At 39.6% G+C, this 26,125-nt stretch overlaps 1 protein-coding gene across 1 annotated transcript in view; it reads right to left on the bottom strand.

Moving 5' to 3' along the window:
* Positions 1-12,600: 12,600 nt before the first annotated feature.
* The window catches only part of LIN52 (lin-52 DREAM MuvB core complex component), a 43,886-nt gene continuing 30,361 nt past the window's right edge, over positions 12,601-26,125 (bottom strand). The window contains exon 5 of the mRNA XM_031553773.1: positions 12,601-15,604. Coding sequence (XP_031409633.1) covers positions 15,549-15,604 — 56 coding nt within the window. The 3' untranslated portion in view covers positions 12,601-15,548. The remainder of the gene's footprint in view (positions 15,605-26,125) is intronic.

Genomic DNA, 26,125 nt, shown 5'->3' with positions numbered 1-26,125 from the left:
GGTGGTTCTTCAGAGCAATCCACATTGTTGCAGTATATTTTGACTTTAACTGATGTTAACTCAACTGGAGAGATTGGTTAGTGGTATGTGCTCCTGACAAGTTATTGGTATTTTGTATATAGGTTGCTTGGACATCTAAAATTTCACTAAATTTAAGCTGTTTCCTTTTTGTACTAAGCTTGTAGACACTGGAGAAGAAACACTTGGAAAAGCCATCTGCTTCTCTCTGATCTGGCAGGTTTGAACTCTGCTGTTGAGTTCAAGGCTCTCCGAGGCACGTGTGGACAAAGATGCCTACCTTATAACCGCATTTGCAGCTAAAGCTGAGTCTGAACCTATTCACAACACTATCTGTAATAAGTGTCAGCTTACTGCTGATTTTAAAACAGGCCAAGAGGAGGACTCCTCTGAGCAGGAGCAGTATGACTGGCCAGAGGGAGAGTTTCTTAGGTCTGATTTTCCTGAAGCACTTCCAGCTCTTTTCCTTACATAAGATAATTTCTTCTGTAACATACTGGGGGAGCGTGGAGGAGCGATCAGAAAAAACAAGCCCATTCTACACATTCTAGCTGCAGAAGTTGTTTTCTTTCCAATATACAGGGTCTGTGTGACGTAACACAAGGCTGTGATGCCAGCAAGTGTAGCTTGCTATAGTGTTGCTTTAAAGCCCAAGTCTTAACTATAGCATATGTGTATTATGTCCCATATTTGTACCTCTATGGCACTTACTTTGCAGAAGCTGGAATAACAGCCTACCCAGATCATGGGGAAACCTACTAAAGGCATTGCTGAATTTTAGGTCAAGACTCTGGTTAACAATTTCAAAAACTGCCACAAATGATCTACATTACACAAAGTCAACTTACTAGTTATCAATTTCAAAGAAAGATGTCTCATCTTCTATGCTGCTTCCATGTAGAATCACCGAAGTTGGAAAAGACTTCAAAGATCACCTAGTCCAGCCATCCTTCTTCTACCACCATTTCCCTGCTAAGCCACATCCAGTAGTACAGCATCTAAATGTTTCTTGAACAGGTGACATAGCTCCCAGCCACCAGCAATCCAACCTTTATTTTAAGCACAAATGAGTTAGTGGGATCAAATCTCTACACTGCCAACCCAAATGCAGTACACAGTGCACAACCTGCTGATGTGTATGCTTAATGTGCTTGAGAAGCCTGTGAGTTAGCCGAAACATGTACACAGCTGCACAGATATATATTTTTTTAACATAGAATTCCAAACATATTTAATCTTGAGGTGCTTTTAAGTAACTATTTTCTATCAATATCTGGGTTTCAGAAGAGGAGCTGCTAATCAATTGCCGTGCTCAGGAGTAAGAGGGTTACTGTAATTATCTTGTTTGCAAGAAAAATAAGAACATTCATCTCATTTTAGGTTAGTGGAACAAATTACAATTCTAATATTTATCATTATCCCAAATCTATTTTTATTTTGCTGATGAATAAACGTTGAATGTCCAATGTTTGTGCTAGCATTTTTCCCTTTACTTCTGTAAGGATTTCATATAAATTTTCCCATAAAATGCTGGAATTTTTTCACAAAGAACAAAACATTTGTATGTGCTCTGCATTTTAACATGGCAAAGGCAGATCCAAAAGCCATCAGCTTCCATTCTGTGACAAAGAACACTTGAACACTCACACTAAGACTGCTTAAGTTCATGTGCAGCAGTCCTGACCCATTGCAGACTTGTTTGAATTAAACTGAAGGGCACCAATGGTGAATTCATATCTGATTTGTTTGACAGTGCTGCAAGACAGTTAAGTATGAACCACAAGGATCAAAGACAAAGAAACCTTTCTTTTTAGAATTGCAGTCCACCAGAGCTGATCTCCTGGAGTATCCAAGAGGTTTACCTTGGAAAGAGTAAGCCACAAAGCGAGTTTCTTCTTCCTACGATCCATCTCTTTGGCTTTTTGCTAAGTGTGAGACTGGCATGGGGATGTCAAACAATCTGCTTCCTAACAGAGGTAAGGTGCAAGCAGTCAGAGGCTTGCCACTGCACAAACTTGTCTAATAAGTCTGTGCAGCACATGAGAGTCCCTCGTATCTCTGGAGAAGTGAACTTGCAAAAAAGATAGCTGACTTAGAGCATCTAACCACACTTTCTCACTAATGAAGACATTTTGAAGTTGTGTAGGTCCTTGACATTATTGAACATCAAATACCCACCCCTTCAAAGTATAGATTCTGTTTACTTTGGTAGAATTCCAAGCTGGGATTTATAACCAATTTAGACCTTAGAATTTATAGAAGTTGATTATTTTGGCATTAATTTCATGACTGATCTCCAGTCCAACACTGAGACTAAATACATTTACTGATCCAATAGATAGCAATTTTTTTGTTGACTTTCTTCAATAACACTTTTAGCTTATATACATATGAATATGTATGTAGCTTATTTGAATTATATTCTTATGTAATTTTGAAGACTTTTATGAACGTTATAAAAAAATCATGTAAAAATATCCTTTTGATATATCTTCAGCAGGCAATAACATTTGCCCAGACTAGATATTAGAAGTAAAAAGCCTGACTGGATTCACTTAAGAAGTTAATGGTTCCCATGAATTTGTTTCCCTGGCAGCACATTTGGCTCAAATATATAGTACTCTGCCTATACAGTCAGGTGTTCAGAACTGGGGCTTCTGAAGAAGAGATACCTATTTACCTGCTTTTAAGGAAAATGACAAACATACTGTTTTTTCATCACAAATGATTTTATGACTTATCAAAACTATCTAGGACGCTGCCGGGAGATTAGAGAAAAGGGGCTGTGCCCTTGATTGTTAAAAAGGAAAAAGGCAAATTTAGAGTTCTCAGGAATACTTACAGATAGTAAAATAATAGGAAAAAAGAAAAAGAATATTGGTAGCCACCTAAGGGTCAAAAGAAAACTATTTTTAGTACCAGGGATTTATAAAGAACAAATTGTGCTGAAGAAACCTAATTGCTTTTCTTAATAGAATTATAAAATTAGTGGATGAAGGGAACGTGACGGATTTGATACATTTGGATTTTAGTAAAGATTTGATACACAAATCCTACTCAAATTTAATTCAAATTGGCTTGGCTACATTACCACATGGAATGAAAATTTGGCTGTAGACCCACAAACAGAGGATAATGATGCATAAAAGGTATTGTGGTGGAGAGAGAGGTCTTAGTGACAGATACCAGCACTGGTTTCCGTCCTGCTTAGCGGCTTCTGACCTTCTGCCTAGAAATCAGGAAATTTGAGAGAATGAAATGTAGAGGAAGCAAGAGAAAATAAAATGAGATCCCTGTAAAAATTTAAGTATTTTGCAAACCAAACTATTGAGCCATGGAGCAGTCCCTAGAAAACACCAGATGAGAATCACACTGGCAGAAACCAAAGAGATGGGCACTTACAGTGAAGAGCAGTTAAAAAAAAATAAAATAGCCTGCATGTCTGAATAACAGGGCTGCAATTCATCCCCATACAGAGAGACCATAAAGGTCTCTGCAGTATCTGTGAAGCCCAGACATGGTCAGCGAGATCCTTGGCAGGTTTTGGAGGAGTATTCCACCCCAGTGCTGACAGAAACAACACAGATGTTAGGGAAAAAGCACCACATTTACAATTTACTGACAGGCTTGAGTGGCTCTAGCAGAGCCTGTGTTGCTAGAAGGGGAGCTTCTGTTCACATGCTGGAGGCAAAAAGGTAAAGCAGAGAATTCTCTCTCTAGAAACGACTGGTGCAGCCACAGTGAAGTTAGCCTGATTTGGGAGGATGGCTTTTGATAGATCTTAGTTAATTCTTAATAAATAAATAAATAAATAATAATAATAATGTAGAACTATGAAAGAAAACAGCAGATTAAATGTATTAATAACAGATTTAAATCTCCATTTTCCTAATTATTTCCCTGTCCCCCTCACTCACTCAATCCATTTACAGTTTTGGCCATTCACCATTTTATCTTACCATCCACCCACGTGTGTCTCAATAATTTTGGAACCTGCCAGCCAATTGCAGACTACTTTGCAGGGAATGGATAATATATTTCTGTAGATTTTTTTTTTCATGTTAAGCAGCTGACAAAGAAAATAAGCAGATAGTTTCAGTTGTTTAGATAACTAGTAATGGACCATTTCAATATTATCCTCTCTGTGGGATCAGGCCCACAGAGCAAGAGCAAGCTTTTCAACATGGCAGAATTAAGAAAATTATGTTTTCAGAAGACTTTCATTTCACCCTTCCTGGTCTGTCAGCAAACATTTGGACTGAGCAGTGCAGACTGTGGTACTTGCACCCCCTCTGCATGAGCATAAAAGGCTCAGGAAAGTATGAAAGAGCGTTCCTACATAAATGAAGATGTTATAGTTGCTATTAGGATTTCTAATACTCATGCCTCTCCTAAATGCATGTACAATGTCGAGATAATAGCACTGTGAGAAAGCTTCATTTTTAGTGTTCTGTTTTAAAATTCTCAATCTTTAATATAACATTAAAGTGACTTTTAAGAAAATTTCATCATCTGAATAGTTCTTACATGTCTTTAAAAAAAGATTAACCTGACTAGTATCACACTGCGATTTATTATTATTTAAATTCCTAATGTCTGTCAGTTGCTTAAGTGCGTGCATTTTTATTTATTTATATTTTTTAAAACATACCTATTTAATGAAACAAGGCAGACAGCAAGCAGCAGAAGGGCGATTGGACTGGGGCTAAGACTTCCCCAGTCTTGGGGTTTGAATTGTGAGTGCTGGATGACCTCTACAAGTCTCTTTACATCTTGATGTCACCTTTCCTCCTTCCAGTTTTCTATTGCCTCACCTGCTCGTAAGTTCTCGAGGATAGAGACTTTCATTTAATACGTTTATATAATTCACAGCAGAATTACTTGCTGATGTCACTCTATGTGAAAAGATTACGATATGGTGATTGATAACTCCAACAAGAAAAGAGACATCTTCCAAACACTACCGAAGCCCACAGGTCTGCTACTGTACCATGAGTAAATGGGACATTCATGACTGAAGGTTTTAGTGAAGAAAAACCCATTGCACCATTTTTCCTCCAACGGCACGCACTCTGTACATTTATCATCTGGTCTTTACAATATTCTTGAGTGCTTGCTGCTTCTCTGTAAGGATGCTCTTCACCAGAATGTCCTTCTTGGGAAAACACAAAATCAACAATTTTTATATCAGATTGATCTTTGTATGCATATGTTGTATGATATTATTTGTACAGCAGCATCACAACAGGCCATGAGAATGGTGCTGTAACAGGCCAGAATACTCATATTTACCTGAGCAAAGAAACAGAGGAAAAGTGGGAAAACCAGCAGCATGTTCCTGGAGTATTTTCTCCTGCTGTCTGCCAGTGAGGCCTGACATGGTAAATGTCATCAAACCTTATTCCAGAGGTCACTCTATTCCCAATTTACAGAGCACAGAAATGGAGGCTACTATGATGGTCTTTAGTTATCTGTCATTGATCTGGGACTCCTCCTTGGACCGTGACTGAAGCATCTGGAAAATGAGGAAGTGATCTGCACTTGGTGGCCATCTTCATGGTTCAAAGTAACCATAGCTGTTCCTCTTCAGAACTCTATTACAGACCCGTTGTGGTAGGACATATGAAGGCAGTGGGGATGCAGGTCTCACTCAGCATCCACTGGAGAACCTAAGGCCAGATGGAATATTTACATTCAAATTTTCTCTACCTTTTCTATTTGTGAAGCAGTATAAAAGCCGTCAGCTCCCTGGGAGTATGAGGCAGGAGCCATAAAGGTTTCCAATTTCCTTTCTGGGCTTTAGTAAGAGGATTACATATCTCCTTCTTTGAGAATAAACCCTTTTGCAGGAAAGATACTGTTCAAGCCCTCTTTGGAGATCAGCTGGGACATCACGACTCTTAAGATTGAAGCCATTACTGCAGCTACTTAAAAGGAAAGGGCTTCTGCAGCTATGCAGGACTAGACACAGTGACCATGCTGCCCCAGGTTGCTGGGATCACAGCCATTGGAGTCAGAAAAAAACAGAAGCACAAGCAAACAACAGAGCTTAGGCTTCATCCCAGATGACAGCAGACTGTTGGTGAAGCTTTGGAAAGACATCACTAATCTTTTCCCTGGAACATGTTCACCATGAAGGACAAATGACACAAGGAAAAAAAAAGCAGGAATCTCTTGTAGCTTCCTTAAATTTAACAAAATATGTCCAAAAGCAGTACTCAAGCATGCAGAAAAAGGCAGAATTGTGAGGATAGTGTCAAAGGCAGATGCATGTTTGTAGCACACTGCTCTTCTGAAGAATTGAAGGGCAAAAAAGAGGGAAGAACAATTATCCCCAATGACTGTTTTTTGGGAGCAATTGCCAAGCACACATTCCAAAGGATTTATTTTTATCTTTTTGGAATGTGAAGAACCATCCAGATTCCTCCTGCAGAAAAAGATGCTGATGTCCCATCTCTCCCTCAGTGCAAACATAGTTTGGTTTAAGAGAGCTATAGATTATTCAGAACACATCAAATGCTTCCACTTTTCCACAAACTCATCTTCAACAATCCCTTTTGCCACTCTTCCCGCACTTGATTCCTCTCCATGCTGCTCACTTTCCTTAGTGTAAGGCTGAACATGATTTTGGTAAGAGTTCAGGACAGCCATACAAATTCTGATTGGAGCCTCAACAATTGCCCTCAAAATAAAAGGATATAGAGCAAGTAAAGGAAAGCTGTAAAATGAGCTTATTTAACAGGGAGGACATTGTTTTCCAATGAGAGGAGTCAGGCTGTTGTTTCTCCAGCTGAAAACTCTGCTAGCCTGCATGAAACAGAAGGATTCAACATCTGCTTTGAGAATCACCTATTAAAGAAAAACAGAGAAGAAAATACTTCTTCCAGCTACATACCATCTACCCAGAGAATTAATGGTCGTCTTTGAATAAAAATGACAAGACAGGTCAAGAATTTTGTTAAAACAGAGAAAGCAAATTCAAAGTTCTAGGACAATATCACATCTTTTACTGTACCTAGCCCAAAGACACTGACTAATTAAAGATCTTTTAATTAACTTAAAGATCTTTTAAGTCTAACTTAATCATTCCTACAACTTTTGAAATATCAATCAGCAATTACTTTGCAAGTTACTATACTCCTTTCTTAATAAAAAGAAATTTGTATGACAAGTCAAAAACACTACTCAATTCCATAGACCCTCATGCTCACTGCTCTCTTCTGCTGAGAGACAGCACTTGTGATAATGCAACAAACCTGCCCACTTCCTACTTCTATGGGGTAAAGACAATACATTGCCCTCTACATGAGTGAATGTTGGTGGGAAAGGGATGGCTGGACTTACTGCCGCAGCAGCTTTACTCTCTGCCATTCTTTGTTCACCACTGTAACGGTCCTTTTGGATGGCTGATGGATGTCATAAATAAAGCTCCTTCCCCTTATACATAGTCTTTGCTTTGCCTTGCCTGTCCAGAGATGCCTGGGTTTTAGAAGCACCAGGTGCAGCTACTGGGACTGCTGGTTGGAGAAACATTTGCCTCTTGAGCCCGTTAATTAGCACAGTAACGGTAGCCGTGCTCCATTAGCCAACCCATGTGGTCGAGTCCCCTCCCCGTCCACCAACCTTGCCCTTAATGAGAGCTGGAAGGGGGACACTCACAAAACACTGCTTCAGAATAATATTCGGCTTTGTCCACGCCGGTAACAAGAGCTGACAGGATCACTACGTCCATTTCTCTTCTAATTAGCACACTTCCAGTTCGGCCTGAGCCAGCAGCCAGAGAAAAGCGATCGGACAACCGTACCGAATCACAAACACAAAGAGGCCCATTCCCCATAATTAGGTGAGACAATCCCTCAGTCTTTTCTCGGCTGGAGCTTGCCGGTAAGACTCTCGCTGTTTTGGTAAGTCCCAGCAACACAAGTTACACGTCTCCCCAGGACACTAATAAGCCCCTAATTGTCTTCCGCTTCACACGGCTCGTACCATAGGTCCGACTTGGGGGAATTCTTCTAACGAGCGGCAGTTCAGCACTCCCTGTGCCACAGACTGCATTGGGAGCCGCCTCACAGGCACCGAGACTAGAAGGGGGATGTGGTGAAATGGGGAGGAAAGCATCCTGGGTGCTGGGGCCCAGCCACAGCACGGAGCTGGTGGCCACTCATTTCAGAATCACAGAATGGCCAGGGTTGGAAGGGACCTCAAGGATCATGGATCTCCAACCCCCCTGCCACATGCAGGGCCACCAACCTCCCCATTTAATACTAGACCAGGCTGCTCAGGGCCCCATCCAATCTGGCCTTGAACACCTCTAAGGACAGGGCATCCACAACCTCTCTGGGCAGCCTCTTCCATTACTGGGGACAAAGGTCTTCTCCAGCCTCACTCCAGCTCTCCATCGCCATTGCTCACCTGTTCGCCCCTCCTCCTCCTGACATACCTTCTTTCCAGTGTCTGACTAGGATCTACCTTGCCAGAAGCACAGCACCTGGTACATGCTTTCCTCTGATGAGGCTGTGCCATGTCTCTGCCCTAGAGTACAGATACAAAAGGAGTACATACATATCATCTTCCCTCGGAAAGGAACACATACAAGTTTTCACAGGACAGGTTTCTAAAGATGGCCCCCAAATGATCAAGAATATGAGAACTTCCAGAGGTTGTGAGGTGGGTAGGAGACCAGAGCTCAAACTCCATGATCAAAAGAAGGTAAAGGGAGGATACATACTCCCTCTGACTTTCAACCCAACTTCTTCTTGGTAAACCACTATCATCTTAAATATAATTCAGCAAAACATTTTGTCCAGAACCCAATGACAATTTTTGACAAGAAGCCCATATTGAGCAAAATACTTCAACTGATTCTAAGTAAAGTTGCTCAGATCGTGCGGATCCCTTTGCCTTCAGGGTTGCTGGTTACAGACTGATTGCTCCTGCCAATCAGCATCTTACCAGAAAGGATTTGTCCTTAAGATTTATAGTGCTATGACTTTGGTGAACTAAGCAGGGAAGAGAAACCCCAGTGGGCAGGAAGGTAAGCCAAAAAAACAAATTTATGTAGAGTCCAAGAGAATGTCAGGGGCAGGCGATTACCCTGCAAGGCAATTTAGGATAGTCAATATACATACATATAAATAAGTCAGTGAAAGTTAGCAGTAACTAATGAAAGTTACTTTAATACAGGGTGAGGAATACAAAATGAAGGTCACAGAACCAGGTAGCCTCAGCATCCATGACCACTTGGGTCACTGCTGGTTTCTTGTTCCTCATTCTGATTTAGCTTACGAGCTTCCCTCCTGAATTTTTGTACATAACCTGCTGCATTTTGGGGTACTGCGAGAAGTGAAAGATGTCAAATGGTGAGTCTCTAATGCTTAAGAACTCACTTTAAGATTCTGTGATTACAAGGGAAGTTGTTGGATGTGCCTGGTATTTTTGGGAAGGGAATCCTCCTTCACACATCCACATGCCTAAAAACACAAAATTTAATTACCCTGTATTATTGCACCTACTTATCATTTGTTGGTCATAGAGACAGTCTTTCAAGCGATACGGAATCGAGTCAAGTATTTTGCACCCTTCCAAGATCTGATCAATAAATAAGGTGCAAGGTCACTCTTAGTGCCCATTTTTTTCTATTAGCAATTAAGTAACCACTTTCAAGCTCACCCCTCTTCCTCTTTTCTGTTCCATACTGAGGTGTCTGTAACAGAGACAGGCAAGGAGAGTTCTGACTTCACTGGTCACTGATCGGTATTATAGGAATCAGCAGGGAGGCCAGAGGTCAACCACATAAACCCAACAAGAAAACGCCTGTTCTGTGCATGCATCAGCTAGCTGAAAGGGACACAGCAGAAAAGGTCAAGTCCAGAAACCAGCAGTTACAGTGGATGACAGTCAAAATGTGAACAGATCCCTCCATGCTGAAAATTTAGCACAACCTAAATATGGCAATATTACACATATTCTGTATAGAATACAGATTACACAATTTCAGAAACTATACATACTTCTGACTACTTATGCTTTTTAAAATCTTCACACAGACTAGAATTGATTGGCAACATTTCACTTCAAGTTTTGCATTTCATGTCCTCCTGATAGAAGTTGAAAGCTGATTTAGGGTAGATTTGCAGAGATAACAGTTCTAGAATAGCTTTGATTCCAAGAATCATAGCATAACACAAAAACCAAGAGGATCTTCTTTCACTTTTCACTGCTTTTTTCTTTTTCTTTCCTTTTAAAAATATCAAGGATCATCTTTCATCAAGGTATATTTTTCTCTCCCTGCCAGGAATTTTACGTTAACAACCAGACGTGAGCGTTTTGCTGCTTGTATCTATCCATTTCAGTGTGCAGCTACCCTTGAAAATGTAAAAGGTTTTGGGACAAGGGAGGCTAATATGCATCTCCTACAACACCAATTTAGAACTTTTTTTTTAAAAGTATGAGAATTCCTCATTTTCAACACCATGAGATGCTTAAAGAGTCAGTATGAAGCCAACAGGTGGTCACTGTAGAGTTCTGGATAAAAAACTGATGAAATAATACATGTGATGCATAACCTCTACCTTAAATGAACTATTAGAGGAACAGCAGGCAACAATTCTTACAAACTACAACAATTCTGCTCAAACTACAGACCACCAGCTTTTAGCATCAATTGTGTAACTCAGCGAAAACTGGGAGACGTCTAAAGAACAACAAAACAGATGCAAGAATACATCACATATAACAGGGAAATGTGAACAGTTTTAGTGGAAGATATTTTTTCCACACAACTATTGTGTATTGTACAAGATGTTAACAAGCACAGAAAGATGACCTTGTGATATAATTTTGAGTTTTACTACAGCCTTCTTCCGGCTCTTGAAAAAATGTCATAAAATAATAGCCTAAGTCTTCCTGTAAATCAACGAGGGATTATAAAATAGGAAATGAGCAGGAAGAATAAATGGTCAATTTTTGTAAAAGAGGGAGGTTGGCAACTTGTCCCACAGACACTTGCAGGGCCTGTGCTAGTCACTGTCTTTGTCAACAATCCAGTGAGTAATGAGATGACACTTGTTAAAAGGTGTCAGTACAGGGTTTGGTTTATGAAATGGGCATACAAAACTAAGGAGGGGGATTACTGTCACATGATACAATTTGCCTACCATATGCAGACAGCTCACTCTGAGATACAATCATTTTTCCTTTTGGAGTGCCCTTGGTGCCTGGGATTCATCCTGAGAGGAACTCCAAGAAAAATGTCAAAACATGTTGATGCCTCAATTAAGATCACATATTTGATATTCTGAGTGACTGTTGACTTTACTAACAGAGTAAAATAGACACGGTCAATGGATTTTCTGTATTCATAATCTGCAAGTTGTCCTTTTCTTTTGACCATTGTCTACAAATTCATATTAGTTTCGAAGTATTACCAAAAACGTTGATGCAAGCTTGCTGCAAATTCAGTACCGTAAGAGACCAAGCTTTCAGATCGTAGAAAAGATGCATTTCACTTTTTTATGTACCACAAAAGTTGATGAAATACCTAGAATCACTTCCTCATCATGAAGCATTTGGCACAACTGTTTTCACAGCTGGGAAAAAAAAGCACTGTTTACCTAATAAAAGTTGCCTTAGGTGAAAATGAAGTGGATAAGATCAGATTTGCAGTCTCTGTGCATGCAGTTAAGTGATGACTCTGTTTTTAGAGCTATTCAAAGCAGGGTTTAGCCAATATTGATGTGGGAGAAAACAGCAGAAAAACCAAATACAAGCCATCATTACTACTCACCTCCACAGCATGCCTGCAGTCTGAACACTCCACAGATTTTCTTAAGGCATCAATGAAAGGATTAATAGAAGACAGAAATGCCAAGGAACAAAAATGTAACAGACACAAAAAAAATCACAAATAGAAGAGAGACAGGTTAAAACAAAACCAAAAGCCACTGACAGTAAAAGAAATGAAAGGTTCAAAATCAAGTCATCACGTAAGCAGGTTTAAAACAAACAGTAATGTTAAAACAAAAACTTTTCCTTGTACAGCTGAAAGATGGAATTCACTCCCATAGAGCATTTTAGGAACCAGAAGTACAAATAAATTAGGAATAAAACAAATGAATGGCGGTAGGGCCTACTGCATACCAGGCTCAAACTAGCTCGAAACGTCACTACGAGACTGCTGGATAGGCTAACCTAAAGCAAAATCTATGCGCAAGCCTCTTGTGTATACTCCTTCCTATGCATCTACAACTGCTTAAAACAAGAAGATGATTACAGGTAAGACAAGTTTGTGATTTGCCTTGAAACACCACAATAAGATAAAAGAATACGGTTTAAATATCGCCTCTGAGTTGGATTAGTCAATTTTACATACCTGTTATTTCTAAGAGTTGTTGAGAAAAACTGAGAAATTGCAGGTTGTAGGATTGTTCCGAAACTGTCAATTTTGTAATGGCAAAGCACTAAGCTTAATGGAATATTAACCTCTTCCATTTAAAGTGCCACAAGACTTTTATGATTATATTAATTAATAGAACAAGAATTTATTCTGAGTTGGATTAAAGCATTAGATACTCAAAAAATGAACAGCCTTTACAACTACGCATTTAATACAACAACAGCATTTAAAAGGAACTAAAACCATAGGTTTCATTTCCAGGAACCTGACAGTAACATCTAACACACCAATGCATGAAAATACTTTATAAAGTTCTGCACAAGCTCAAATAGTATTACTGAATTATGACCTTATTATACTCTTCATTCACATCATTTATCAAAACTTGTTGTTGTTTTAAAATTAAGAATTTTAAGAAACTTTCTTATTTTAAGAAACTTTCTTATTAAAAGAATTTTTAAGAAATTTACCAGCAATATAAAGTCACCAGATGTTATTATATAGATAGATGTTGCAGTGATGTTGGGAAGGACATCACTGAAGAGGGAAGAAATGGTGGTTCAAGAGGGCATGAAAATCTCCAGTACCATTTGGATATTGCCAACTATTTACTTACCGACAGGAATGAAGTAGTCACAGGTTGAAAACTGAAGTGGTGACGAGCAAAGTGTCTTATCAACTTAACAGTAAAGAAGAACCTAAGAAAGAGCACTGCCCGGGTGACTAAGCCAACAGCTTTTGCATCCCAGAGAGCTCTTCTGGAAACTCAGGCTACTCTTTGAGCTCTGCATTTGTTTGTTATCAGATTACAGAGCAGCAACAGATTACAATTCTCCAGCTATCATACAAAATACGTATACGCATTACCAATAAAATATGCAGCACTGGCTGATCTCCACAGATGACAAAGTACAAAGCCAATAAATACAGTTCTAAGGCACATATTATTTGCTGCCCTATAGACAATAAGTACTGTGTGGTAAAGATTTTTTGTTTGTTCTTAAAAGACATGTATGTTACTAAGAACTGCTAAAAGCCTGAAATTTCTTACTAGACATACTGGAAAACAAACAAGCTTTGATATCTTCTCCTACATTCCTCCTCCTTTTAGATCTTAATTTCTTAATGTGTTGGATCAACAAACCTGTATGAAATGCACAAACTCATATTAGTCGTACAGACCAAATATCCCATTATGTGGTGTGTATACATACTATATATAGTATACAAACTTACAATTGCATTTTAAATGTATAATTTTTGAAACTACATTAACATTAGCTTGCACCAGCAACTTTTGTCTCTGAACCATGATTCTTAGCTTCTCTTCTCACTCCAATGTCTTATCTCTCATGTTCTCAAGGGATGGAGTTCCTGTTAAGCATGGTCCTACGTAAACCAAAGTAGGGAAGTAAATCCATTAAGTTTAAAACCACGCTCCTGAAATTCCTAAATATTCAGTATTTGTGTGTTACCTTCCTGGGATTTGGGATTTAACTGCTTAAATTTAGTTAACTGGAGTTGTCCAAAACAAGCCTGGTTTTCACCGATAACAACCACGACCACAGACTGCAAGCTAAAATACCACAGTCACCTTAAAAAAAAAATTCAGGAGTCTATTTGATTAAAAATCTCCTTTATCACACACATAACTGAAAACAGTCTCTGCAAAGACAGACATTTGCAATGCTCTAAGGGTAACCTGTTAATGACGAGGCACAAGTACTATTTCCAAGACATTTCTCCTCTCATATGTGATTATCAGTCTGGGAAATGACAGACTTTGAGAAGTATGGATGCTAAAAGTAACATTTTTTAAGTGGAAAAAAAAACCCTATTCTTTATCCAATGTTTTAATACTATGCTTTACCCTAGAAAGATCATAGTTACTACACTTACACTATTATTTCCTAGAAAAATAGGATGAAAAAGAAGTTCTTGTAAACAAAATCCAAACATGCTCCTTAACTTCTTAGAGCTGAACATGCAGAAGTGCATTGACAGAAAGAAAATGCATTAAATGGTAAAATTGTAAAGTCCAGAACTGTGTGCTAAGAGACTGGGTCACAGAAAATTCTCCCTTCAGAATTTTAATTTTGCAGGTGAACCTAATTTTGAGATCCCAGTTTTCCAAGTAATGAAAATAACAAGAAATGCTACTTTTAGAAATGTGAAGACTCTATTTAAGCAGAGTATCCTCACAATGGGGCTCACAAGCCTGCCCATTTCTGGAGTATTGAAAACATGACTGCCTTTCAACCTTATAACTCTACTCTGTTTCTAGCTCTGTAAGAAGCAAATTGAGAATTGCAGAGCAGACAGACAAAGCTGTTTCTTTGTGTATATGCTGAACTTACTATGGCAACTATTTCCTTCATGGTATAGTAACGCTTCATAGCCCCTATCTCTATCAGTCTAGATTTCACTAGAAAACTGTAGCACTATAAGCTCTCAGTACGCACAATAGTTGATACAAGCCATAGGAAGTGAAAGGACCAGCAGACTGAATATCCACTGTGGTACTGGGCACATTTCTCTGAAGGCAGAGATTAGCTGGAACCTAATGCAGACTGCACTCAATTTCTACACTAAAAGCAAGTGTTCTGCAGAACCACTGCTATGTGTCTCAGACCGCATCCCAAACTGTTGTCCAGTCATTCAACACAGAATTTGTGTGTAGGAAACCAATGCATATACAGACACACAAGAGGGCCGATGCAACAGGATGCATGCTGGCCAGTCTCATGAAAAGCTGCTGTTTACTTTACTCTGGTGCTGCCACTCGAGAACAATCCAGTAAGGTCACTATGGGGGCACACTTTAAATAGCTGACTAAAAAAACCCAACCCATCAGGTGACTTTGTTGTTGCATGTCAGGGTCAAATCCTTCCATTTGGATATCTTAAGGCAGGAAGAAGTCTGAATTCCAATGCACCTAATCACAGGCCTAGTAACCTGCGTATGCAGTATGTCTCTCCTGCAAAGAGAAGAGCTGTGGAAGTAAAAGAGGTGCTTGCGTCTGAGCGTCTACAGCAAGAGCTTTGTACTTCTTAGAAGTTTTGGGGTTCATCTGGATCCACAGTACGTAATATGATCCAGTCAGGATACTTTATTGTCCCAGCTTCAGATGCTGCAGTTACTTCTTGGGTTTCTCTAAGATGTTCAGGAACTTCCCTCGAGTCATTTCTCTAGCTGAAACCACAAGGGAGAGGAAAAAAAAAAAAGATTAATATTAAAAGAAATCCAAGAAACCCAAACAGAGTTGTATATTTTACAGTATTTAACCAGAGGGTAAGAAAATCATTTAATTTATGCTTCTACTAAGAATAAGAACTTTCTTTATTTAAGTTAAAGGTAAATATATCTGCATTACAGCCCAACATCCTGACAATCAAGAAATGCAGGCAAGGCCTGAAACTTTCTAAACTCAGCAATGACTCCCAAAGGCTTCCTTGTTACATAGGATCTCAGTTTTCTATTCCTGCTGCATTATTTTCTTGCAGATTCCGCTTCTGTCTCTATTACCATCCATCTCTGAATAGTATAATCCACATCTCCATCACTGTCTCAAAGCAATTGTTCCTGGATGTTATAATCCCATCAGAGATTATGGAACTCTCTCCATTTCAGGATTACTGGTCCCCGGATGCTACGATCTCCAACAGAAATCAGACAGCATTCTCTCTCAGTAGTGTCAATCCCTGGATACAGTAATATAACAGGGTTTATATTCCCCCCAACAGAGTTCATCCATGATGGTGCAATAAACTAAAGTTTATAGAGCTTTGGTCTTCTCGCTCTCTCTGCATTGTCATTCCTTCGATGTTTAATACAGCAAGGCAAGGTTTATACATCTCTCTCGGCATCATCAATCTCTGGTAGCTGTATTACACAGGGTTTACAAAGCCACAGGGTTTACAAAGCCACTTTCCTGCATGAGTCGCTTCTGACTTGTGAACACAAGCTCACAAACTGGCAAAGCAGCCCACGTACCATCTTTGTCTCACAACTCAATGCAATGCATCAAGGACAGCTCGATTAGTGACAAGAGTCCTGGAGAGAGACAATTTCCCCACTGGAGCTTCCCATCATTTCTTTTACATAAAAATGTGAGCTTCATGCTGGACTGACAGCCATCAAAACATGGATGTTTTTATTCACAGGATTGATGAGAGCATGCACATCTCCCCATGCCTAACCTAGAGAGACTCTGAAAGGCAGAGGGAATTAATTTCCTGTTTTCTCCATTCAATTCCTGACCTCTCTACTGAGAGGAACAACAGCAATGACAATTAGCATAAAAAAAACACGGGGTGAGCATGTTGCTGATGTTAACTTTTTACTCGATATTACTCGTTATCTGTTTGAATAGAACTGAAATGTAGTAAGTGTTTGTTTAGCTTAAAATACTCAAATACTCACCATCAGGTAAAGGTATTTTGATTTTAGCTATAAAGGTTATTCTTCAAATTATTACATTCTAATTTAGAAACTCAAGTTATAGCATGAGGTGCGGACATGTAAAACAGTACTGTTACAAAGTGCCTGGCACACTTAGATATTAGTAGGCTACAAAGCCCATTGCCACAAGTGGAACATGCCCCACACAGCTACTGCAGCTCGCTGTGTTATTCACATGGTTCATGCCATCAGCTGTGAGTTTTATCATCTGGGATCCACTCCCAACTCTGCTTCTGAATCAGCATAAGCTACCACAAATGTCATTTATTCCTTTGTATCTTTACCTCCACGTCTGCAAGATAGCCTATGTCTTTCAGTGTTACTGAAGAGACACACTGGTAGAAGGTGCGGAGAAGGGCAGGAAACAGACTGCTATTTTGTCAAGAACTAAGTTGTCTAGCAGAAAGAATGCGATTAAATAAAAATGCAAGTTTCTGAACGTGTCAGGTAAGAATAGGTTTTCACCAACAGTTCTAAGACATCTCCCTGCCTTGCACCAGCAACAGTGGATGTTTTGAAGCACTTCTTGTGGAGAAAGCACAAAGCTGAACTACTGCTGATTGAGCAGAAAGTTTTCCTGAGTGCAAGTCCCATATAGGAGATATACGAATACATGACAATTCTGTTCCCTAAAGAGGCTGCACCCTATAAATCAGGCAGAGAGCATAGACTCCTTCTGTGCGCTGAGCAAAATTACTGTGGGTTGGGGGTTGCTCCAGAACACGTGCCCTCCTGTTCACTTGTCATCTGAGATGTTAACATTTCTGATTAATTCACAGACCTCTCATTTTATTCTTCATTCCTTTATCCTTGCTATCCTGTTCTGCTGCAGCTTAAAGATTCTTACCGACCTGCTACAATAATCACCGCCCGCTTCCCCCCCCCCAACCTGGTGAAATTGTTTAGTGATGCCAACCGCGCTTTTAATTTGCAAGACATCAGACACAGAGGTAATTTATACCAACATCTGTTCATTTCTGACTTCTGAAACAAACTCGCACATGCTGCTACAAAATCCCATTAGGAACAGGAGACAGCCTTCTGCTATTCTGTATTCCTCTTCTCCTCACATACTCAGCCTTGCAACAGGGCTTTATTTTTAAAGATATGATGCCAAACAGAAAGAAAGGACCTTACATCTTTGTATATGTATGAAAACGGCCAGGAAATAACATCCACCACAAACAAATCCCAGCCAAACTAAGGGCAAGATTCCACGAACACTGACAATCTTGTTTTCCCTGCTTCAGCTGCTTCTCTTGTCTGTCCAGGGATCACAGTTCAATGTATTCCTCGTAAACACAGGCCAAGTACATATTACACGGTGCTGTGTTCAAACGTCTTGGCTATTCCTTCCCCTTTGTTCCTCTCAGATATGCACTGGAGTATGTCTTCAGCTTGGGTTTCGCACAGAAAAGCCTCAAATATTAAACTGACTCTGCTGCTCAGCATTGCTTCTGATGAATGAATTCTTAGAAACAGGAATCGTTTCCAACTGGGCCTTCTGGAGCTTGCTAGAAAAAGAAAGAGGCTGTGAAGTAAGAAACCATCACCCACATTCTAAATACAAACACAGCCTGGGACAGCAAAACCCATCTTAAGCCACTACCCAAGGGACCAGTAGAAGCACACTGTATGGCAGATAGAGGTGGACTTTTTAATTACAGGGTTGGACAGAACTGTAGTGAAAACCTTGGGGATTTTTCTTTAAAATGGTTGCTTAAACTACAGATTTGTAGTGGAAAAAGGGCTTGAGCACAGGTTTCATCGCACCAGCAGACAGCCACTACAGAGACTGTGCAGCATGAAGCGGAATCATGAATCTCCGTGTCAAGAGACAATTTACAGCCTTGCCTTAGCAGTGCATCTACTACAATAGAAAATCAACAATGGATATGATCGCAATAGCTTGGATACAAATTAATCTCACATAGTAGGGAGGAAGGAGAGGGCACTGAAGACCATAGAAAAACCACGAAGATGTTATCAGCACTAGTTACAATGCAAGTTGAGTGCTTGAATTGACTCTCAAAAAGATAACTATTGTAAAATGGTTTCAGGCTGTTACAACTAATAGAGAATGCTGTGCCCTGTGAGTTAAGTTTGCTGCTGGGGAGAAGCAGATCTCAGGAACAGTATTGGACAGTGAAGCCTGAGGCTGAAAGGAGAAGGAGAGATTTCTACTTGATAGGGGAACAGAATAAGGTTTAATATAATCTCCTCTTTAGAACTTCAATCCTTCAATCCCGCATTTAGCCTTGTTGCCTGGGGTCCTCTTCTACTACAACTGCCCTCAAGCTGCTTCTTCGCAGTAAATTTTGTGGTTGCTAGTTGAAAAGATTCAGTAGTACAGATTGATTTCCTACAAGTGAGGAGATGAGGGATTACCAAAAGCAGTCTTGGTTAACAAGATTGGGTGCAGATCTCCTGCGAGAGCAGCCCACTCTGCCAGTGCTTTGCATCCTTTCACTATGACATATGGGTTTCATTACACAAAGATTTTCCTGATTTTAACTTGGAAGCGATTACACTGAAAACTCAGAGTTATCTTTACATCTGTAGCAATTTAAAGGTTAAGTAACTTTTAATCAAATGACAAGGACTCAACGTTTTTTTTTCCTCCACTGCAAATGAAAACTGCTGTTCCATATATTCCTTCATGACAATTTAATAAGAAGAAAAAACAATGCACTGGAGATCTGGGCCCAGTCTGATTGCTGCCCATAAAAAGCCTTCTCATACATACAGCAGCACAGGACAAGCTGTGTCATAAGGTTTGGAGAGCCAGGAAATAATGGGAGGATTTACTGCTATAAAGTCAGCAACAAAAATAGTGACTTATATAAGAAACTTTCATCTAGGAGAATCCCTAAGCAACACACATACATACACACGTTCTTAACATAGCATATACTTAAATACAAAAGTGCAGACTTGGTGACAAGATGTGAGACAAATTATATTTATGATCATAATCTTACTTTCCACTGCTTACTGCTTCTGGGTGTATCTCAAAACAAAGCCTGTGAGCACCTCCAAATCAAAGATATTTTAAAATGAATTCAGCCCTCATCAAAGATGCACTTCTCTGTCTCTTGAGCAATTTTGACTGGGCTTCTCCTCCAACCTGAAAACATAACCAAGTTGATATCTCAATGCCTTGCTACTAAAAAAACCTAGACATACAATTAATGTAATGTGAACATAACACGTTTTAAGCCCAGTAGTATCACACTTCGAATGCTACATTCTTGACTATCAAAATGTTATTCGGGGCACTGTCATAATTTGTTAGCTTTTCAATTAAAATATTCCCCCCATTCAGTTCCATACAGTTGTACTTGCAATAGTTAAGGGACTTGATGTTCAACATGGATTCTTCTAAAGTATCAATCATGCATTTTCAAACTGCTGTGTCTTAGCACTACAGAGACAACAAAACTAAGAGGGCTTATTTGGGAAGAGCTATCAGTGTAAATTACAGTTCAGGGAAAAGAACACGAACTGCAGAAAGACAGCAGAACACAAGTTTAGGTTAACACTACTGTCACAAGGGTATAAAGCTGCAGCAATTATTTCTTTTGTCCTTTAACACAATGTTAGGATAAGAGGACAATTATTTTTCCTAGTTGGCAGGATAGACAAAAAGGTACATAGAAGGATCCTGCCCAGGAGTTAATCTGGGATTCTTACTTCTGAGACTTGTGAGAGCAAACAGCAAAGCCAAATCTCTTGGCTGCTTTCAACCTTTATTGCATTTGGAAGGGAAATAAAGTCACTCACCAAGGTGAAGGCAAAAAGACATTCTAAAAACAGTAAAGAACAAGTTAAGATTGACATCAGTATTAAATAGCTCTTTGAAGATAATGAGGTCTATATCGGCCAAGACTAAGTGAATATTATTAGCCAACCAACATAATCTGAACTTCTGTCATCAGAGAAAGTGATCCATACAGATCTCCATCTCCATGTCATTTCTGACTCCCGGGCTCAACACACACATATACAGGAAAACCAGACCCCGAGAAACCAACCACCACCACACCCACTTCGATTACTTTGCTAACTTCATACTTCTTTAACATGTCAAATGAAATACTGTAGGCTCTTAACAAATATGTATCAATGAATCCTGCACCAAACGTCATTTCACAAAGGTAAAACGGCCATCTCAGAGAGTTGCTGCTACACGAGCAATGCTTATCACCTCTAATGAAGGTAGAACTGGTACATGCAATTCTGCAAACCTGTGTTTCAGAAACCATTACATTTACACTGAATACCAGTGTAATCATCTAGGACAGATGAAATGTATTTTTCAGGAAAGATGACAGAGAAACATGAACTTCCAGGTGGAATAAGTTTCTGTTACCATGGCATCTCTTGGTAATCAGTATCAAAGCACTTGCAAAGTTTATCAAGCTTCATAATATTCCCGAGACATACGGTGATTTAATTCCCATCTTACAGATGGGGTCACAGTCTCAGCAAGAATTTAGGCACAGATGTACAAAAAAAGAAGTCAGCAACAGTGCAAGAATTTGGGCTCCGAAAGATGAATTCTGTCAAGACTTGCTACAGTATTTTAAAGTATGAACATCATCCTTGGTACAAAGCATTACTTCCTTCCCTGGGTGAACAAGATGGCAGAATCTACCCTCACTTCACCTCCAGTACAATCTAGCATAACTTGTTTGGAAATGCTAAGGAAGGAGGGCTTGCAGAAAGCCCACCATCAACCAAAGCAGGTGAAGCACATAGACTTCTCCTCCCAGCATGCAATGAAAACAGTTATCTCTAAAAGAGGTAAACAGCAGAGACTTACAAAGTTCCAATCTGCTGGAACAGTTCAGTGAATGTTGCCTACAGCACATGTGTTCAACCTTTTTGGCTTGTCTGGGCCACTCTGAACAAAGAGGAATCGTCTTGGGTTGCATAAACATAGGTGGTTCTGAAAGTAATGCCTGTTCTATTGCCATGGACTATAACAGATACGAAGAGCACAATAACTATTTAATTCTCAGCTACACAACCATTTTTTTAATCACCACCACCATTAACTGTGTATTCTTGCCAGCTATAAACATGAGCCTACATGCAGCACTCTTGAAAATCAGCACCAGCAGAACTGACCCATTGATGCTGTCACCACTGCTGAAATGCACCACCCACCATTTTGCTGTGCTCATGTCCCCTGTGTCATCTCTCACATTCAGCAAGCATCAACGAATGTCAGTGGGTGCCATTTTTTCCAGCATGGATATGACACACTTTTGCTTCATGCACACTCCCACATCAGATGCCATTCTGTCAGACTGCCACTATGCTGACATCTGTTGCACAGCAACAGAATATAGCAGGATATTGGTGGAAGGGCTCAACCTCTACTGACGTACCACCAACATCTACCTCTGACATCATGGGCCAACATAATAAAACAGGAGGCATTACTTTTGGAGCAGCCTTAATAAAATATACAATATAGTTACTATGTAAGAAAAAAAACATTCTAGTATTTTGTGTTTTTGTTTTGTTTTGTTTTTTTAATAGCAGACAAAAGGAGCAACAAAAACATAAAACTAGTGGGATACTTGCCTTCACTTTTGTGAAACCAATGCATCAGCCTGGCGTGATGGCAGCAGCTGCAATTTTTTAGTGAAGTTTCAAGGGGTTCATTGGAAAGTTTTGATGAAATTTTACTCCTCCTTACTTCATCCTTGACAATTGTTCACAAAATGCACATACTGCCAAAACTGGTGACATGAACAAGGCATGACTGTGAATTGAGGAATATTTCTCTCTACTAAGATAGGTCTTATCAAAGTCTGGTAAAGAGACATGGTCAAATTTTTGAGTTGAATACCTGATTGCAAATCTACAAATTCCATTTGAAAATTAGCAGGTGATATTTATATTAACTGAAAATGAAGTTGTAAACATAAATTGATTTTTTGTTGCAATCTTGAAGACTATTCTCAAATTCCTATATCAAAAAACAGAAAGCATTGCTTCTTTTATTTATTTTTATTTTTTGCTGTTAACAGGACTGTATTCGGGCAGTGTATTAAAATGCATACAATTATTTGCCCTGGCTTGAGTTAGCACTGCACTGAGTCCTCCCCACGCCCTGGTTTCAGCCCAGGCAGTGCCAGTCACGTGCTGATAGGTGGTTGTTGAGAGCAGTGCATGTGTATTCTGAGGCTGGGCCAGGCCACATGCAGTCTGTGGGTCGGACATGGCTGGACTAGAGCCTTAAGAACTGGAGTCAAACACCCAATCCTTTCTTGAACCACAAAGTCCTGATCAGACTTCTTTTCATCTCCTTTCTTTCCACTCAGTAATGGTCTTTTATCCTACGCTTGGTGAGAGATTGCTGAGCTCCTTCAGAATTCTCCTCCTGGGTGATAACAGATTTATTGCATGCAGATTGAGATTTCCTCGAATATGCCACTGTTGGTACCAATAAGCAATAAAATTATATCTGCTCCCCCCAAAAATCCTTCTTTACAACATAATTGCTTTGTTTCCTTAATCAGATTTCCCCACCTTGCAAGGCAGCACCATTCTGTTCATACTCAGTTGGAAACAATGATGTATAAAGGGCTATGAATGCCAAAAACCACAGCGCTCATTCACATACAGATGAGCAAAGCCAGCCAATGAAAATATTTAAAGCAAGGGGCAGTGACATCTCTGCTAATGTCTAAATTGCTTCTAAACTTACGTTCCAGGTCACAAACATTGGGATGTGCGGATACTTTGCCCCAGGCAACCCACATATTAAACAATACTCCTACAGCACCTCCCACTTGCAGGGACCGGACACAGCCAACATCCTGTGAGGCCAAAGACCTGATCCCTTTGACCCCCAAAGCAGGGAAAGAGTTACATCTTCCCACTGCGAAGCCAATAAAAACCTCTCTTGATTATAATTTAGATAAGAGCCACTGGATTGAATAATAATGTCTGAAACTCCCCTGGCTGTTTCACCTTGAGACGTCCATCACTGGGTTAAACATGATGCTAATTGCATTTGGATTGATTAATTTCTCTCACTCCTGTCTATTCGAATAATGCTTAACAAAATAATCACAGCACCCAGAGCCAAATCTTCTCAGTCAAAGGAATGAAGCCATCAGAACCAGCAGAGATGAAAGAAATGAAGATGACCCGTAATTACTGCTACGGTGATATCATTACCATATTATAGAAAATGAGAGTACGTGGGGGGAGAGGGGGCTGTGATTATTATTTATTTTTTAATGGAACCTCACATCCCAAGAATACAGATCTGACACAGTGGAGCACACAGAAATACAGAGCTAAAAAAGAAAAAAAAATGTTGTGCATTAAATTGCAAAAAACACAGCAAGCATCGTGGCTGCAGATGCATCAAGTGTCTTGTACTGTGAGCTGTTCTTTCACTGCAGTAATACTCTGCATATGACTAACAGACATTTAAGATGTCTCCCTTCCCAAAAGGAGGCACAAGCATGTGCAACAGAACTCACCCATAACACCCGTCCTTTAATAACATCGCAAGACATCTTACTTTGAAAGCTGGCATTCTATTTTCTAAACCAAAAGACCTAGCTCTTACTCCCAAATGCTGATTCCTATCTGAAAGCAGGTACAAATTCTGTCACCAGGCACTGTAGGTCACCTTCAAGTATTCATTATGCTGGTTCTGTACAGATATCAAGTGCATCAAGTCTGGAAGAATTTAAGCTAGAATTCAAAACCAAAACAAAATATGTAACATCCAAAAGGAAGGCCTTCTGTTCCCTTTATTCTCCAAGATACACTCCCAGAGCCTCTCTCATTTGAGAAACAAATAGCTTGGCAATTGTGTAAGATCTTCAGACACCTGTGCACGGCAATTCTAATTGTGGTTTATACAGTTCACTTCTCTCCATGCTGGTTATGTCTGCCCCCTAGTCTCGACTGAAGACAAAACCCCCACACAACTAGCAGCTTAAAATATTTACTCTGGAATAAAGCCGAAGTCAAATACACATGCACAAAAAATTCACATGCCAGAAGTGTCAAGACCTAAGACCAGGCACTGACTCATGAAGCTAATTACCAAAAAAATGATGTTTAAGTATTTTGTAAGGCTGAAAGGAATAAATTCATAGTGTCTTAAATACTAGAATGTAACCTGAAAGCTAATTGTACATAAAAGTTGATGATACTGTCAAGTGTACTTGAAGGAGACTTTACTAATTTAAGTTACTACTTCAATGGATACAACTTGGGAAAGTTTTGACCACCAAGTCCCACAGATGTTGGAAGCAAAGACTGGGATAGAAAAAAAGAGCATGTTCTAACAAAAAGCACACTAACCTAAAATTTTCTAACTGCTTGTATCAAAAAGGAAAACAATGTCTTCATGCCTTTCCCACACTTGCAGAGGACCAAGAAAGCCTAAATTATCAGACATTCTCACCACACTATCTGAAGCAGGAATCTTCATTATCTAATAACGTGCAGAATTTAGATCAAATTTGTTTGCTCAATAACTCTTGAGAATGAAACAAATGAAGAAATGAGGTGGAGAGGTCTGCATTGAATATATGCATGCAACTAGGTATGAGATGTTTTTAAAGGTGAACGAGTACTTGTCAGAAGGCATGCAGGCAGAAGCAATGTCTAAATTCCCATAAAACAGAGCATCATGATGCAGCCTCCCTTGCCTACGGAGGCAGCTGGTATTTAATGGCTGAAAGCAAAGCAGGTGAATCTTGAAAGTCACTATTTTTTCAAGTCTTATCAGTGACCAGGGCATGCAGGCCATGGAAAAATCTGAGCCCAGAGCCAATAGAAACAAAGGGATTAAGAGTTATTAGGAGTAGAGAGAGAATTACATATTTACAGAACAGTTACTGAAAAATAATCGTGTAATGATTATGTAAGTCCCTATACTCATTTTGGCTAATAATGTTGAGATGCATGTAGCATGGTTACGCAAGTCAGGACAAATAAATCCACTCAGAATGCAACTTGGCATACCTTACAAAGAGGCCCAGAGGCCTGTTTCAAGACCAGTACAGCTTCTTTCACCTCCAAAGGAAGAAACAAGACTGACATCAAGTCATCCAGGCAACTGACCACTGAAGCAAAACGGAACTTTTAAATTTAAATTCTGTCAACAATCTTCATAACATGTATCTGGAGAAAGGAAGCTCACAGCAGGATATTCTGTATTTATTTGTTCAGAGATATGTCTTTACTTTAGAAATCAAAATAAAT

Source organism: Meleagris gallopavo, chromosome 5 (assembly GCF_000146605.3).
Source record: "Meleagris gallopavo isolate NT-WF06-2002-E0010 breed Aviagen turkey brand Nicholas breeding stock chromosome 5, Turkey_5.1, whole genome shotgun sequence".
Lineage (NCBI taxonomy): Eukaryota > Metazoa > Chordata > Aves > Galliformes > Phasianidae > Meleagris > Meleagris gallopavo.
This window is presented reverse-complemented; position numbering and strand designations above follow the sequence as displayed.